Raw genomic sequence first — 14,262 nt, 5'->3', positions numbered from 1 at the left:
ATTATAAATGCCAAGGAGACACGTGGGATTTTTGTAGTAGTAAAACAAACTGAATAAAAATTTATTTCAATGTTCACAATCTTTGTTTCATAATAAAACTTTTCAGACCCTTGTTAAAACCTCTCATCCAATCGTTTCTCACTCTTGAACTTTCTTTATTATCAGGATTGTTTAATATATACCAACTGACTATCTGCACACTACACTCAAAAGACAACCCTCTTTACCCTAATCCTCTAATTCTCCCTTCTACCAAAGCACTTTAAAAACAACACCCCCCTATCACCTCAGTCATTCCCTTATATATCCTCCTCCCCCCTCCTAAGATATTCAATCTCCACCCATTCAGGTCAACATTCTAAACACAATAGACTTACAAATACTAGACATACATTACGGAACTGACTTGTGGGGTGTAATGCCACAGATACCACGGGAGACGTCCTGGTTGTTGACGATGTCATCTAAAAGTCCCGCAAACTTTCATGAGTGGCCAATCATGAGCATGCAATGAATCGCTTGTTTAAAGGAGTTCTTCATCTCGCTACACATGTGAGGAGAGGGAGCATGCTAACCCTGTCTCTTCCTTGAGCATTTCATAGAATCATAGAATAGTAGAGATGGAAGGGGCCTAAAAGGCCATCAAGTCCAACCCCCTTTCCATTTCCCTCTACTCATGGGTGGGGGCAACTTTCTGAAGAGAGCCTCCTGTATTTGTAGAGTCTCTCCACACAAATCCAGAATGGTAGAAAATCAGCGTTCAAAATTGTGTGAAGAGCTGGACAGCCTCCACAAATATAGGCGGCAAAGTCATCCTCCACAAATAGAGGGCAATCAAAACATGCAGGAAAGGGGATGGGGTTAGCACATTTCCCCGTTTCAGAATGCCTGAATAGTGTTAGTTGCCTTTCCATAACCCAGGAAGTGCAGATGCACAGGTTCTACTCCCCTTCCCAATCTGGGAACAGACCTAAAAGTGTTAACCTCCTGCGCTTTGGGATGCATCCTCAGGACCAACTAAATGCAGATTATGTAGCTTTCCCCGCACTTTAATTTGTGTTTCCATTCATAGTCAGAAAAAGTAGAAGGTACTAAGCCTGCAATCCTATACCCGCTTACGTGGTAGTAAGCCCCATTGAACACATTGAGATTTTCTTCTCAGTACAGATGTATAAGATTGCACCATAAAAGGGCCAATCCCATGCCCCTCACTGAAATTCTTTCAGTCCACTTATGGTACAAATTCTTATCTGTCAAGCTGAATGTAAATACTAAGGAAGACCCTGAAGTCTATTCTGGTTTCCCAGAATGCAGGACACGGAATAATGGGCTCAATTTACAGGAAGCCAGATTGCAGCTGGACATCAGGAAAAACTTCCTGATTGTTAGAGCAGTATGACAATGGAACCAGTTACCTAGGGAGGTTGTGACCTCTCCCACACTAGAGGCATTCAAGAGGCAGCAGGACAGCCATCTGTCAGGTATGCTTTAAGATGAATTCCTGCACTGAGCAGGGGGTTGGACTCGATGGGCTTATAGGCCCCTTCGAACTCTACTATTCTATGATTCTATGATGTAGAATAAAAGGATAACCACCCATACTCTAACCACTGGGCACTTCTTTTCTTCTAGGAATTCCCACTCTACAGCCCAACAGCACCTGGTGATACAGTTACTGTAGTTTCTTAGTCACTTGATACCCAAACAAGATATTAAGTCACCATGGTACAGTTTCCTGGGTCAACGCTATCTCCACAGCAACTAGCCAACAGCGAAAACTACCCTGAGTTGAAAGACAGACACCCAGGTCCACCAAGGGGGTAGAAATAATTCAGGTTTGGAATGAGGCGGGAAGGAAGAAACGTTTCATTGATTGAAAGTCGCAGAGAATAGGCCGGAAAGGATGAATTTGAGCCAAGCAAGAAAATATGTAAAAATGGCAGAGCGTGTGTTGATATGTGGGGCAAGCAACATGCAGTGATATTCTGGGTCTAGAAATATATGTATATATAAATATATCAGTATGAAGGGTTCCAAACCTTCTTGGGAAATGGGTATGTGAGGAAAGATTCTTTTTACTTCCCTCCGTCTCTTCTGCCGGACTCCCAGACCTAGCGCCTTCCCCTTAAAAATCCCCTCGTGTTCCCATGGCAACAACCCATGCTCAAGGTTTCCACGGAAACCGTACCCGAGGCTGAAGAAGGCAGAGGAAACATGCAAAATCTGAGAATTGGGGCAAATGCAGGCAGAAGAATCAATGGGGGAGACCTATTGACAACCTCTGCCTGCCTGGATTTCATGCAGCACCCCAGTGGCCCCACAAAGTCCCTCTCACCTCGCACCCCCTAAAAAGCTTGGGGGACATTTCCTTAAAAAACATAGGCAAGGCCTGCTAGCTCTCGTTTATCCTGCAAACAGGCCTCAGTTTAGGACAGCAATAATAGGCCCAATGGAAAAGTTGAACGAAAGTGGAGGAAACAGAGACCTCTCTCCCCCCCACCAGAGGATCTCTAATCTTTGGGGGTGCCATTTCTAAGCCCCAAAAGTCATCAATGTGAGGTCAGAAGAGCTGTTTTGCCTTTACCAGCTGCATGGTGGCCAGGAATTCAAGAGGTGATCTCTTTTCTCAGCATAGAGATATGGTTATGAGGGGGAGCTTCATATTTTGAATTTCTACCTGTTGTGCAGTTGCTCTTCCCTCTCCCAAGAATCTGAGCAAGAAATGAACTCTACAATATGAGATAAAATAAACGTATACACTCACAGCTCTCTTATCTTAGCTGGACTGCAAGAAGTGTTAGCACACACACACACACACACACTCTTCATGGCTGGAAAGGTCGATTTCTGCAGATCCTATCAGCAGCAATAAAGGATGTGCAACATGTAGCCCCACAGATATTGTTGGACTGCAGTTCCCATGAACCCTAACCAGCACGCCAATGATGTGGGATAATGGGAGTTGCAGTCCCACAATGTCTGGTGGGGCTACAAGTTGCCCACCCCTGAGACAGATGCTGGACTCTACCAGGCCAGTAGGCCAGTAGCCCATTTCATACTAAATCACACCTCAAATCCTTCTCCCAATTGCTTGAACCCTGTTCCTCTACTTGTTTTCTGGCCCTCTGATCATTGCCTATTCACCAAAGCCATGCAACACCAGCTCTTTCCACTTCTTATCCTCCGTGGCAGGTAAATTCCATTGTGTTCCTAATCCTCCTACACAAATTGGGTGCACACTTCAAGACCAAAAAATAAATAAATGCAAATTAGCATTTATTTATTAACATATGTTGACCAACCTTTTGTACATGCAGTTTAGGAGTAATTAAGATAGTAAATTTGGGGTGGGTGAACCCAACTTTTCAAAGCATATCTTATTAATAGGGTGATTGTTGCAATTTGTGACAGTGATTGCAAGTACTAAAAAAAGAGGTGGCAATTATTCTGGTGCTCTCTCTCTCTCTCACACACACACACACACTGCATGCTTTTATTTCAGAATAATTAATCTGGAATAAATACTGCCCCTGGTTCTGTGTTCCCAGTCACTAATGGGAATTAGAATGCTCATTTTACTGAAAATATCCACTGATACGATTGAATTGTCTTTTACCCAATCTGGTTGTGAATATGACAGGTGCTTAATTAATCCACATTTAAACACATTGTGATTGTATGATTGCACCCTGAATCACTAGTTCATTCCTTTTTCCCTTTCCAGGCCCAATAATTCCTCTGCCATTCCCAGTAGACACTTTGCTTTCAGTGCTAGGTACCTTCAGCCAACCCACCCTTTCTAGGGCCTAAAGACAACAAAGAGTCTTGTGGCACCTTAAAGGCGAACAACTTTATTGCAGAACAACCTTTCCTAGCCTACAGTCCATGTCATCCAATATATAGGAATAAAGAAAATAAGCCAAACTGCAACCAAGTGCAAAATGTACAGACTGTGACAGTATTGTATAACACTTAAGATAAGTGTAGTGACCATTTACAGCAGCAGTAACACTGCATTGGTGGTTGTAAATACATGTACATTGATGGTGCTATATAAATAAATAATAATAAATAATAATAAGAAGAAGAGCTTAACACTTATTGTGGTTTATTTAACAGGGAATAAAAAGGTGAGATCTTGGCTTATTCATACAATTTTGTCCAGATTGCGTCCCAGACCCCCACACCCAAACACTTCTCTATACCAGGATGTGTGTATATACATTCACATACACCTGCCAATTTAGGATAACCATCCATCTGTCAAAGTGGACGTTAGTCTGTGAAAGTTTCTGCCACAATCAATTAGTCTCTAAAGGGCCCCCAAGATGCCTTTTTGCTGCAACTGACGAACATGGCTACCGTTGTGAAGTTGTCTCCCACAGCACGGAGGCACAATAGCAGGCACTTATGTTAGATGATTTCATCCAGATTAACTGGCACCCCCTGCCTGTACTGTCACACACATCCGCCGCCTCGTTCTACATATAAATATGCATTGCACACGGGTGAGAAGCCCCGGCGCCACCTTTTACCATGTGAATGAATGGGAACTCCAAAGGTTGGTCACAGGGTGTTAAGAGGCAAGGGCCGTGGGCCATGGTCTCGAAGCTGCACCCTAAAAGGAAGGACTGCAGAGGAAGGAAAAGGTTGCAAAAGTTACAGTGCCATGAAATCAATCTGGAGCTACACCTCAGTGATAGACACGGGGGGAGGGGGGGTTGTTGGTTTATTTTGGGTTGTGTTTTTTTACCATGTCAGCTGTGTAGAATTTTGCACTACAAATGCCATACCCCCATCTTCATACATCAATAACGAGAAAGAAGACATGCCTTATCCTTTTTTCAATCTTGCAGCCGGAGGGGAAAAATATTCAGCTTGGCTTTTCTTTGCCCTCCTGGTCAGCAACTAATGAAACCCTGGCTGCTGCATCAACATCATCATCATTATTCTGAAACCCCATTGCCACTCCAAATTCCTGCTACATCCTGGACACCCAGGATGGCAACCATCTCGTTCCATCCGAAGCCTATCAGACAAAAATTCAAAAAGAGTGGGGGGGGGGGGCGGGGCGGGGAAAAACCAAGGATCTTCTTCGGCTCCATCCAGAAAACACCTCGCAGGCTGCCCCGTCCCGAGGATGCGAGGATCGGGGGAGAAGTCTCGAGCGTTGGAGGAACGGGGGAGGGTTTTCAGCCCTGCCCTGCCGGCGCCGTCTCCAGTACCGCATAAGGCGCAGCGGCTGGAGGGCGCAGCGAAGGCGCGGGGCTTGGAGAGGGGTGCTTGGGGAGGGGGGCGCCGAGCAGCCGAGGAAGGCCTGCGTCCTGTGGGCCCGAGAGCGGGGCGCCTCGGCGGGCTTCTGCAACCCCCGAGAGACGCCGGCGCCCCGATCCCCGCTGCCCTGGTCCCAAGATGGGCACTCACCTCCTTGGTGCTGATATTGCCTTTCACGTACTTGCCCCAGCAGGACTCGGGCAACGGGAGCAGGAACGGCAGGGCGGCCAGGAGCCTCAGAGCCCCGGGCAAGCGCTGCAGAGGCAGGGGCGGCAGCTCCATCCTCAACCCCATGGCCGGCTCCAGCAGCCGGGCTCAGCTCCCTGCGCGCTCCCGTTTAAAGAGACACGATCGCGCCCTCCAAAACCTTGCCTTCTTCCGCTCCCAAATCCTGGGCATTTGGGATGTGTCTCCCTTCGCCAGAGATGGAAGAGCTGCGCAGGGACGGATCAAAAAGCCCACCCCGCTATTTGGAAGCGCGAGTTGGGCGCGGGGGCGGGGGGGGGGAGGTTTAGGAGGTGCCACTTCCTGCGCTCTCCATTTCGTCTGTATTTGGGGGTGGGGGGGAGAGAGAGATCAAGAACGTCCAAACTGCGAAGCTGTCGTCATTGATCATTTGGATGCAAGCTTGCAAACTGCTCGGACGCTCCCTTCCCGTCCTCCGTGGCCTTCAGCACGTTCTCCGTTATCATCAGTGTATACTCCTCGGGGCAGAGATCTGTAGTTTGGTTATGTGTTACGCTGTAACGTCCCATATACACTGGTGGGTCATGCTGGGAGTTGTAGGGCGTTTTTTTCTGTCTAAAAATGCATAGGATTGCACCCTTAATCTAAAATTGTTTATTCGTTCAGTCGCTTCCGACTCTTCGTGACTTCATGGACCAGCCCATGCCAGAGCTTTCTCTCGGCCGTCGCCATCCCTAGCTCCCCCAAGGTTGAGTCCGTCACCTCCAGAATATCATCCATCCATCTTGCCCTTGGTCGGCCCCTCTTCCTTTTGCCTTCCACTTTCCCTAGCATCAGCCTCTTCTCCAGGGTATCCTGTCTTCTCATTATGTGGCCAAAGTACTTCAGTTTTGCCTTTAATACCATTCCCTCAAGTGAGCAGTCTGGCTTTATTTCCTGGAGTATGGACTGGTTTGATCTTCTTGCAGTCCAAGGCACTCTCAGAATTTTCCTCCAGCACCACAGTTCAAAAGCATCTATCTTCCTTCGCTCAGCTTTCCTTATGGTCCAGCTCTTGCAGCCATAGGTTACTATGGGGAATACCATTGCTTTAACTATGCAGACCTTTGTTGTCAGTGTGGTGTCTCTGCTCTTAACTATTTTATCAAGATTTGTCATTGCTAAACAAAGCTTACAATCTAAAATCATAGTAAAACAATAAGGAGGGGAAGAGAATGCAAACAGGTACAGGGAAGGGTAAGCAGGCACAGGGTAGGGAAAAACTAACAGTAGAAAGTAACAGTAGATGTTGTGCAGACTTCTACTGTTACTTTCTACTGTTAGTTTTTCCCTACCCTGTGCCTGCTTACCCTTCCCTGTACCTGTTTGCATTCTCTTCCCCTCCTTATTGTTTTACTATTATTTTAGATTGTAAGCCTATGCGGCAGGGTCTTGCTATTTACTGTTTTACTCTGTACAGCACCATGTACATTGATGGTGCTATATAAATAAATAATAATAATAATAATAATAATAATAATAATAATTGCTCTCCTCCCAAGAAGTAAACGTCTTCTGATTTCCTGGCTGCAGTCAGCGTCTGCAGTAATCTTTGCGCCCAGAAATACAAAGTCTGTCACTGCCTCCACATTTTCTCCCTCTATTTGCCAGTTATCAATCAAACTGGTTGCCATGATCTTGGTTTTTTTGAGGTTTAACTACAACCCAGCTTTTGCACTTTCTTCTTTCACCTTCGTCATAAGGCTCCTCAGCTCCTCCTCGCTTTCAAAGTGGTATCATCTGCATATCTGAGATTGCATATCTGCTTTGATATGCATTGATATGCATTGGGATCTGCATATCTGAGAATCTAAAATAGACTAGTCAATTAAGTACAGAAGTACTTCTTCACACACCACATAGTTGGATTATGGAACTCACGACCACAGGATGTAGTGATGGCCACCAATTTGGATGGCTTTAAAAGGGGGTGGGGTGGATAAATTCCTGGAGGAGAAGACTATGAATGGCTACTAGCCCTGATGGTTGTGTGCTATTTCCAGTATTCAAGGCAGTTAGCCTGTGTGCACCAGTTGCTGGGGAACATGGGTTGCACCATGTCCTGCTTTGTTGGTCCCTGGCCAAGGGCTGGCTGACCACTGTGTGAACAGAGTGCTGGACTAGATGGACCCTTGGTCTGTTCCAGCCTCAGGGCTCTTCTTATGTTATTAAATTTTGGGCAAATCTCTTTGGCCAGACCACCACTGTAATGCGACCTCCAACAATGCGTAGTTAAACTATGGGATTCGCTACCACAAAATGAAGTGTTGGCCACCAATTCAAATTTATTTATTTATTTATTACACTTCTATACCGCTCAATAGCTGGAGCTCTCTGGGCGGTTCACAAAAATTAAAAACATTCTAAGTATAAAACAACTGTATAAAACCATAGTACAAAATACAATATAAAAGCTCAACCAGATAAAAACAGCAGCAATGCAAAATTACAAATTTAAAACACCAAGTTAAAATTTCTTTATAGACTGTTAAAATACTGGGACAATCAAAAGGTCTTCACCTGGCGTCTAAAAGCATATAATGTAGGTGCCAAGCGAACCTCCTTAGGGAGCTCATTCCACAGCCGGGGTGCCACAGCAGAGAAGGCCCTCCTCCTGGTAGCCACCTGCCTCACTTCCTTTGGCAGGGGCTCAAGGAGAAGGACCCCTGAGGATGACCTTAGGGTCTGGGCAGGTACATATGGGAGGAGGCGTTCCTTCAGATAACCTGGCCCCAAGCCGTTTAGGGCTTTAAATGTTAATACCAACACTTTGAATCCGCCTGGACCTGGACTGGCAGCCAATGAAGCTGGAGAAGGACTGGCATATGACTTTAAAGGGGGGGGGGGTTGGATCAATTCCTGTGAGACAATAAACTTTTTTTCTCTTTTTTGCTGCTAAGGGGTTGCCAGGAAGGAGGCTTCCTTGGTCTTAATATTTTTGCACAATGCATTTTAGGAGCTTAAAGAAATACATGATAAATGGTGCTTTAAATATATATATTAAAAATTAAAAGGACAGACAGGTTACCTGAAGCATAAGTGTAGGGAGAGAGTGGTCAGACAGATGTGCACATCAGCATGGGATACAAACCTGTCTGATGTGTTGTGGAAGGGTTTTTGGAGGAGCTGGGGTTTTGCTCTGTGCAGGAAGAACCCACACCAAGCCCTGCTTAACGGTACCTCTCTATGCACTTTGCTCCCCTGACTGCCCACCCCCACACCTGCAGTTTATTTATTTCTCAGCTGCCTCTCACCAGCAATGGGAAAGGAGAACATAGCCTCTCAACATGTTAGAAACAAAACTGAAAACAGAAACTCCAGCTCACTTCCCCCTTACAAAGAAGAAAATAAAATAAAATCACGCATGCTTCTTCATTTTTATTTTGGCGCTTTCACTCAAGATAGAAAGAGAGACTGTAGCATCTACTGAATGAAATCTGGACTCCCTGTACCAGTGCCAGGAGGAATGTGAAGACCCAGGGCCCAGGAGGAAACAGGTAGGAACCCCTTGCGGCTGGGCTATGTATGCATCTTGGGATCCTGTACATACTCCAGGGAGAGATTAGTTATTGGTGGGATGCTATTAACATCTGTCTGGAAGGACTTTTTGTTGACTGCAAGTCAAAGGGAACGATTCTGCAGCTGGAGAACCATAAACTGCCATTTCTCTGTGATCAGAATAAATATTGCAAATATTATAATTTTCTCATATCTCCAGTAAGGTATAAACTCCATTCAGCATGTTCAATCTCTGTGGGATTGCTGGAGGCAGAGGCTGATATAAGTTAGATACCAATTGCAAAATTGGGCAACTAAATGAGTAGTGAAGGGGGGAGGAGAACCCCCGTGGGGTATTGGAAGGACGTAGATAGGAGAGGAGAAGTTGGTGAGTGATGGAGACATCAACCATAGAGCAACCCATGTTTAGGTTGCCAACTGATCAGAAAAGCACCCAGGCTGGTCTGCTCCTGTGCCATGAAAAGCAGGTTAATCAGCAGCGGTGAAGTTTTTCCATGCATGGAGAAAAGCTGTTAATATCTCCATCGCAAGGTGATATTAAAGGCACAAAGCGGTGTTGGCTGTTCTACTTCGTACTCTTGGCTACGGCTCTTTCAGTAACCGCCCCCCCCCCCACAATACTGTGTTTATCTGAACATAGCACATTGATAAGTATTTTCTGTATGCAAAATCTATCTTTCAGCATAGTGTCACAGTTTAGCAATAACAAATTCCAGGACTTAATGCCGTGATTAAATAATGAAACTCTTGAGGTTTATATACGTACAAATAAAAAAGGAAGAGGAAAGGATTGACATAAGCAAATTGCACAGCTTACAAAGCTTGGGACCACCATACCTGACGGAACGCCGCTCCCGACATGAACCTACCCGTACACTGCACTCAACATCCAAGGTCCTCGTCCGGGTGCCTACTCCGAGGGAAGCTCGGGGGGATGGCAACAAGAGAGTGGGCCTTTTCTGTGGTGGCCCCCCAATTGTGGAACAATCTCCTTGACGAGGCCTGCCTGGTGCCGACATCGTTATCTTTTCGTTGCCAGGTCAAGACTTTCCTCTTCTCCCAGGCGTTTAGCAATATGTAATTAGCCTGGGTTTGTTTTTGTATGTTTTTGTGTTTTTAAATTGTATGTTTTTGTGATTTAAAATTGTTGTATACTGTTTTTAAGTGTTTTTATCCTATGTAAACCGCCCAGAGAGCCTTGGCTATGGGACGGTATACAAATATAATAAATAATGAGTTGTGGGAGGGGGGAAGGGAGGTAGTAGACCTCAAACAAATGCTAAGAAAAGCTTTGGCAAATTGCCAAACCAACTTTTGTTTGGCCCATGTAATTAATATATGGTCAGTCACCATACATGGCAAGGAAATACAGCAGCTGGATTCCCCTCTCTGCCCCCCCCCCAGTAATTTGTAGGATATATATCGAGCGTGAGGTAGATGGGGCTTACTCCCAGGAAAGTGTGTATGGGGTTGCAGCTTTATTTATTTTAATGCATACCCCCCATAAATACATCAAAACAGAACATTGCCATTTCAACACACGCTCACTTAAAATTGCCCCATGCTAACCATTAAAGGCCAGAAAGTCAGCATCTAACGACATGTTATGTGAAAATATGCATCGCTGAGCCCCAGGCCTCCCCCACACTTATTTTTAACTGCTTCAGAGCACTGAAATAGCATCGCTTGCTCTTTCTAATCACCACCCTCCTCAAACTGCTTGCGTCCCCTGTGGTCCCCCACCCCTATTTTGAATGTTGCAAGAGGAAACTGGTAGCACATGCAAATATTATGCAAATTTGTGCCCTCTTGGAGGGGAAAAGCTGTGGGGAAGGAAAGAGTTAAGTTCATATGAAAAGGAGGACCAGGCTCCTGTATCTTCAACAGTTGCATAGAAAAGGGGATTTCAGCAGGTGTCGTTCGTAGGCATGCAGCATCTAATGAAATTCCCTCTTCCTCACAGCAGTTAAAGCTGCAGGAGCCCTGCTCTCTTGAACAGATACAAAAGAGAGCAGCGAGGAGGCTTTACTGTCCACCCCTCAAACCCCTTATCCCACTTCAGTATCATCTTCAGATGGTTTTATTTTGGAAGAGCCAAAGCCCAACTGAAGAGCACATGGTTTGCATACAAGAGATCCCAAAGTCAATCCCTAGCAAAGGAGTGCAAAATCCTTTTCAGCCCAAGAGATTCCCATATCACTAACCTTTCCGGGGGGGCGGGGGCATGTGAGAAGTAGGCAGAGACAGACCCAAAGAGGGAGGGGCTGTCCTACACTCTGGGCACAGGGCTGGTGCCAGACTATTTTGCGCCCTAGGCAAGGTGAGCTACTTTCACACACACACACACACACACACACACACACACACACACACACACTCAAAAAATGCCAACTTTGATTTTTAAGAACAGATGTTTCCTGGAAAAAATAAGAAGCACAAAATCTTGAAACTGCTAAATTTATTTTAAAGTGCAAGAAATACGTCATGCCAATTATAGCAAACAAATTGGAAAGGAACGTCTATGGGTCTAAAATGCCTTATTTAATAGGAATATCACCAAATCGTCCCCCACAACTCACACGCGCGCGCACACACACACTCAGCATCACTCACTCCAAACAAACACACGCATGAACACATGCATTCACTCAAAGACCCCATGCACCCATACATTCTCTCTCTCTCTCTCTCTCTCTTCCGGGCGCGTTCCGGAAGTCCGAACATGAAGCCGCCCCACCCCCACCCCAGCATCCCTGGCTTTGCTTCGGCTGGGCGGAGAGAGGCTGTAAAAGGAGGAGAGAAACAGGGTGAAGCCCCCACCCCAAAAAATATAGTTAGGGTTCTGACCTAAACTAAAAACAGAAATAGAAGACAGAAGGCAATGTGATAGGACTATTTTGCAGTATTCAGGTGGGAGAACATTCAAACACTGACCTTGAACATCAGCTCAGAAGCGTCACCGTGGTGTGACAAAAGCATGGCTTGGCCCTCCCCACAGCAGCCTACAACATACCTGTGGGAAGGCCATGAGCCGGACATGAACGCAATAGCACCCTCCTGCTTCACACAGCACATGATTAAACTGTGAAATTCGTTTCCACAATGTAGTGTTGGCCACCAATTTGGATGTCTTTAAAAGGGGGAGTAGACAAATTCCTGGAGAAGGCTATCAATGGCTACCAGCCCTGGTGGCTATGTGCTACCACCTGTATCAGAGGCAGTATGCCTACTTTTCTCTCACTAGATGCTGGGGAACATGGGCGGGAGGGATGCTGTTGCACTCATGTCCGGCTTGTGGGTTCCTGGTCAACAGCTAGTTGACCACTGTGTGAACAGAGTGCTGGACTAGAGGGACCCTTGGTCTGATCCAGCACAGCTCTTATTTATTTATTTATTTATTTATTTGTTTATTTATTTATTTATTTCATTTATATACCACCCCATAGCCGAAGCTCTCTGGGTGATTTACAAAAGTTAAAAACGATGAACATTAAAAAGTATACAAAATTTTAAACCATCAAAACAACAGTATAAAAACAACAGTATCCATTTAAAAAAACCAGTTCTTGTTAAAAACAAACAAACTTAGTGTTTTTAAATGCTGTTAAATGCCTGGAAGAAGAGAAAAGTCTTGACCTGGTGCTGAAAAGAGAACAGTGCTGTCCTGTTCCACAACAACTAATACTCAGAGGCATACTGCCTCTGACACTTGGCCAACATGGCTAGTAGCCACTGATAGCCCTAACCTCTATGAAATGATCTAATCCACTTCTGCATGCCATACACTGAGAAATGTGTTCTCAGTGGTGAAGCTAAATAATTTTAAACTTATAGCTTAATGGGGACCCTTAGAGACGGCCATGTGTATTCCTTCAGTTGTGAAACACACAAGCCACAGGTCTCCCATTCCATGCTCTACCACTGCTTCTACATTCCTGACATGTTAGAGCAAAAGCAAACAAACAAGAAATTGTTTGCTAACCCCGATTTTAAGATAGGAAAGAAATACTCGCATTTTAAACTCACTTAAATCATAACACCATGACAACTGGAATAAAATAGTGTTTGCTTCGGCTGCCTTGATGCTAAACGCATTTGAATAAGCGTCATTTTGTTCTAGCAAAGGATAATATCTTTTAAAAGTAATAAATAAAATCAGCATCTCTAACCATGTACATGCCCAGATGGCTGTCTCCTGACTATAGCATTTTTTTATATATATATAAAAAATAGAAGTAGAAAGAAAGGATGCTGTGTGAACAGCATCAGCCTTAGCAAATCCATGCTGATACAGGTGTTGATGCTGTTTGCTTCTCCCTCCTTACCTGCCGTTCTATGGTCCCAAAGTCCAGCCCTACCTGCATCTGTTATGGTCTATTCTGCCATGAAGACTTTTATACAGCAGCACCCAGCTCTCATCTGTTAATATAGGGTAGCTTCTCCCCGCTCTCCCGAAATGAGCAAACCAAATTAATGGCCCACCTTTCAGTTTAAAAAGCACTTTTGCAGCTGCTGCTTTCTAAAGTTCCTCCAAATGCAATGTCTGATGGAAACACAGCCCTCATCTGTTTCTCCCTGGCTTCAGGGATGAAGGACTCAAGGTGGGGGTGAGTGGGAGATGTTAGTTCTTCTGTTAAACGCTGCCCCAATATTCCAGAGCGTTGAAAAGTCCAGGGGTAGCACTACAACGGTTAGAGTTTTCTTGGGATAACAGGGCTTTGGGGATTTCTTTGCAATATGCAGGGAAAGCATAAGCAGAGGCAAATTCACTCAGTCAGCACGGCGGACAACACAGCTGCTGATCTTGTATCTGGCCACCAAAAAAAAAAAGTGTGATTGCATTGCAAGGGATGTGACAGCTTCAGCCAACTCATGAAGAGGCTGACGCTGGTCACAAAGATCCAGGTCTTTGTGGTATGGCATGCACACAGCTCACATTTAACCCAGCTACTAATCATAGCTTAATTGTGGATTGTTTGACCTTTGATTAAGGCTTGGTTTAATCTATGGCTGGCTGGGAAATTTGGGGAGTTGTAGGACTTTTGTCTGCCTTAAAATGCATGATTTTGCCTTAGGACTGCAATCCTAGCCTCACTTACCTTAGGGTAAGTCCCTTTGACTGCAGTGCAAAAGGTTTTACTTCAGAGCAGACGTGCATAGAATTGCACTGTAAGATTTCTATAATGTGGTGACAGCCTTCTACATTGTCTTGGTGCAGAATTTCCTGAGGGTTGGAATAGTACA

At 45.1% G+C, this 14,262-nt stretch overlaps 1 protein-coding gene across 1 annotated transcript in view; it reads right to left on the bottom strand.

The window, feature by feature from the left end:
- The window catches only part of TMEM145 (transmembrane protein 145), a 35,397-nt gene extending 29,786 nt beyond the window's left edge, over positions 1 to 5,611 (bottom strand). Inside the window, exon 1 of the mRNA XM_063139708.1 lies at positions 5,425 to 5,611. Coding sequence (XP_062995778.1) covers positions 5,425 to 5,568 — 144 coding nt within the window. The 5' untranslated portion in view covers positions 5,569 to 5,611. The remainder of the gene's footprint in view (positions 1 to 5,424) is intronic.
- Positions 5,612 to 14,262: the final 8,651 nt, after the last annotated feature.

The sequence above is a fragment of the Elgaria multicarinata genome, chromosome 13, assembly GCF_023053635.1.
Source record: "Elgaria multicarinata webbii isolate HBS135686 ecotype San Diego chromosome 13, rElgMul1.1.pri, whole genome shotgun sequence".
Taxonomy (NCBI): domain Eukaryota; kingdom Metazoa; phylum Chordata; class Lepidosauria; order Squamata; family Anguidae; genus Elgaria; species Elgaria multicarinata.
This window is presented reverse-complemented; position numbering and strand designations above follow the sequence as displayed.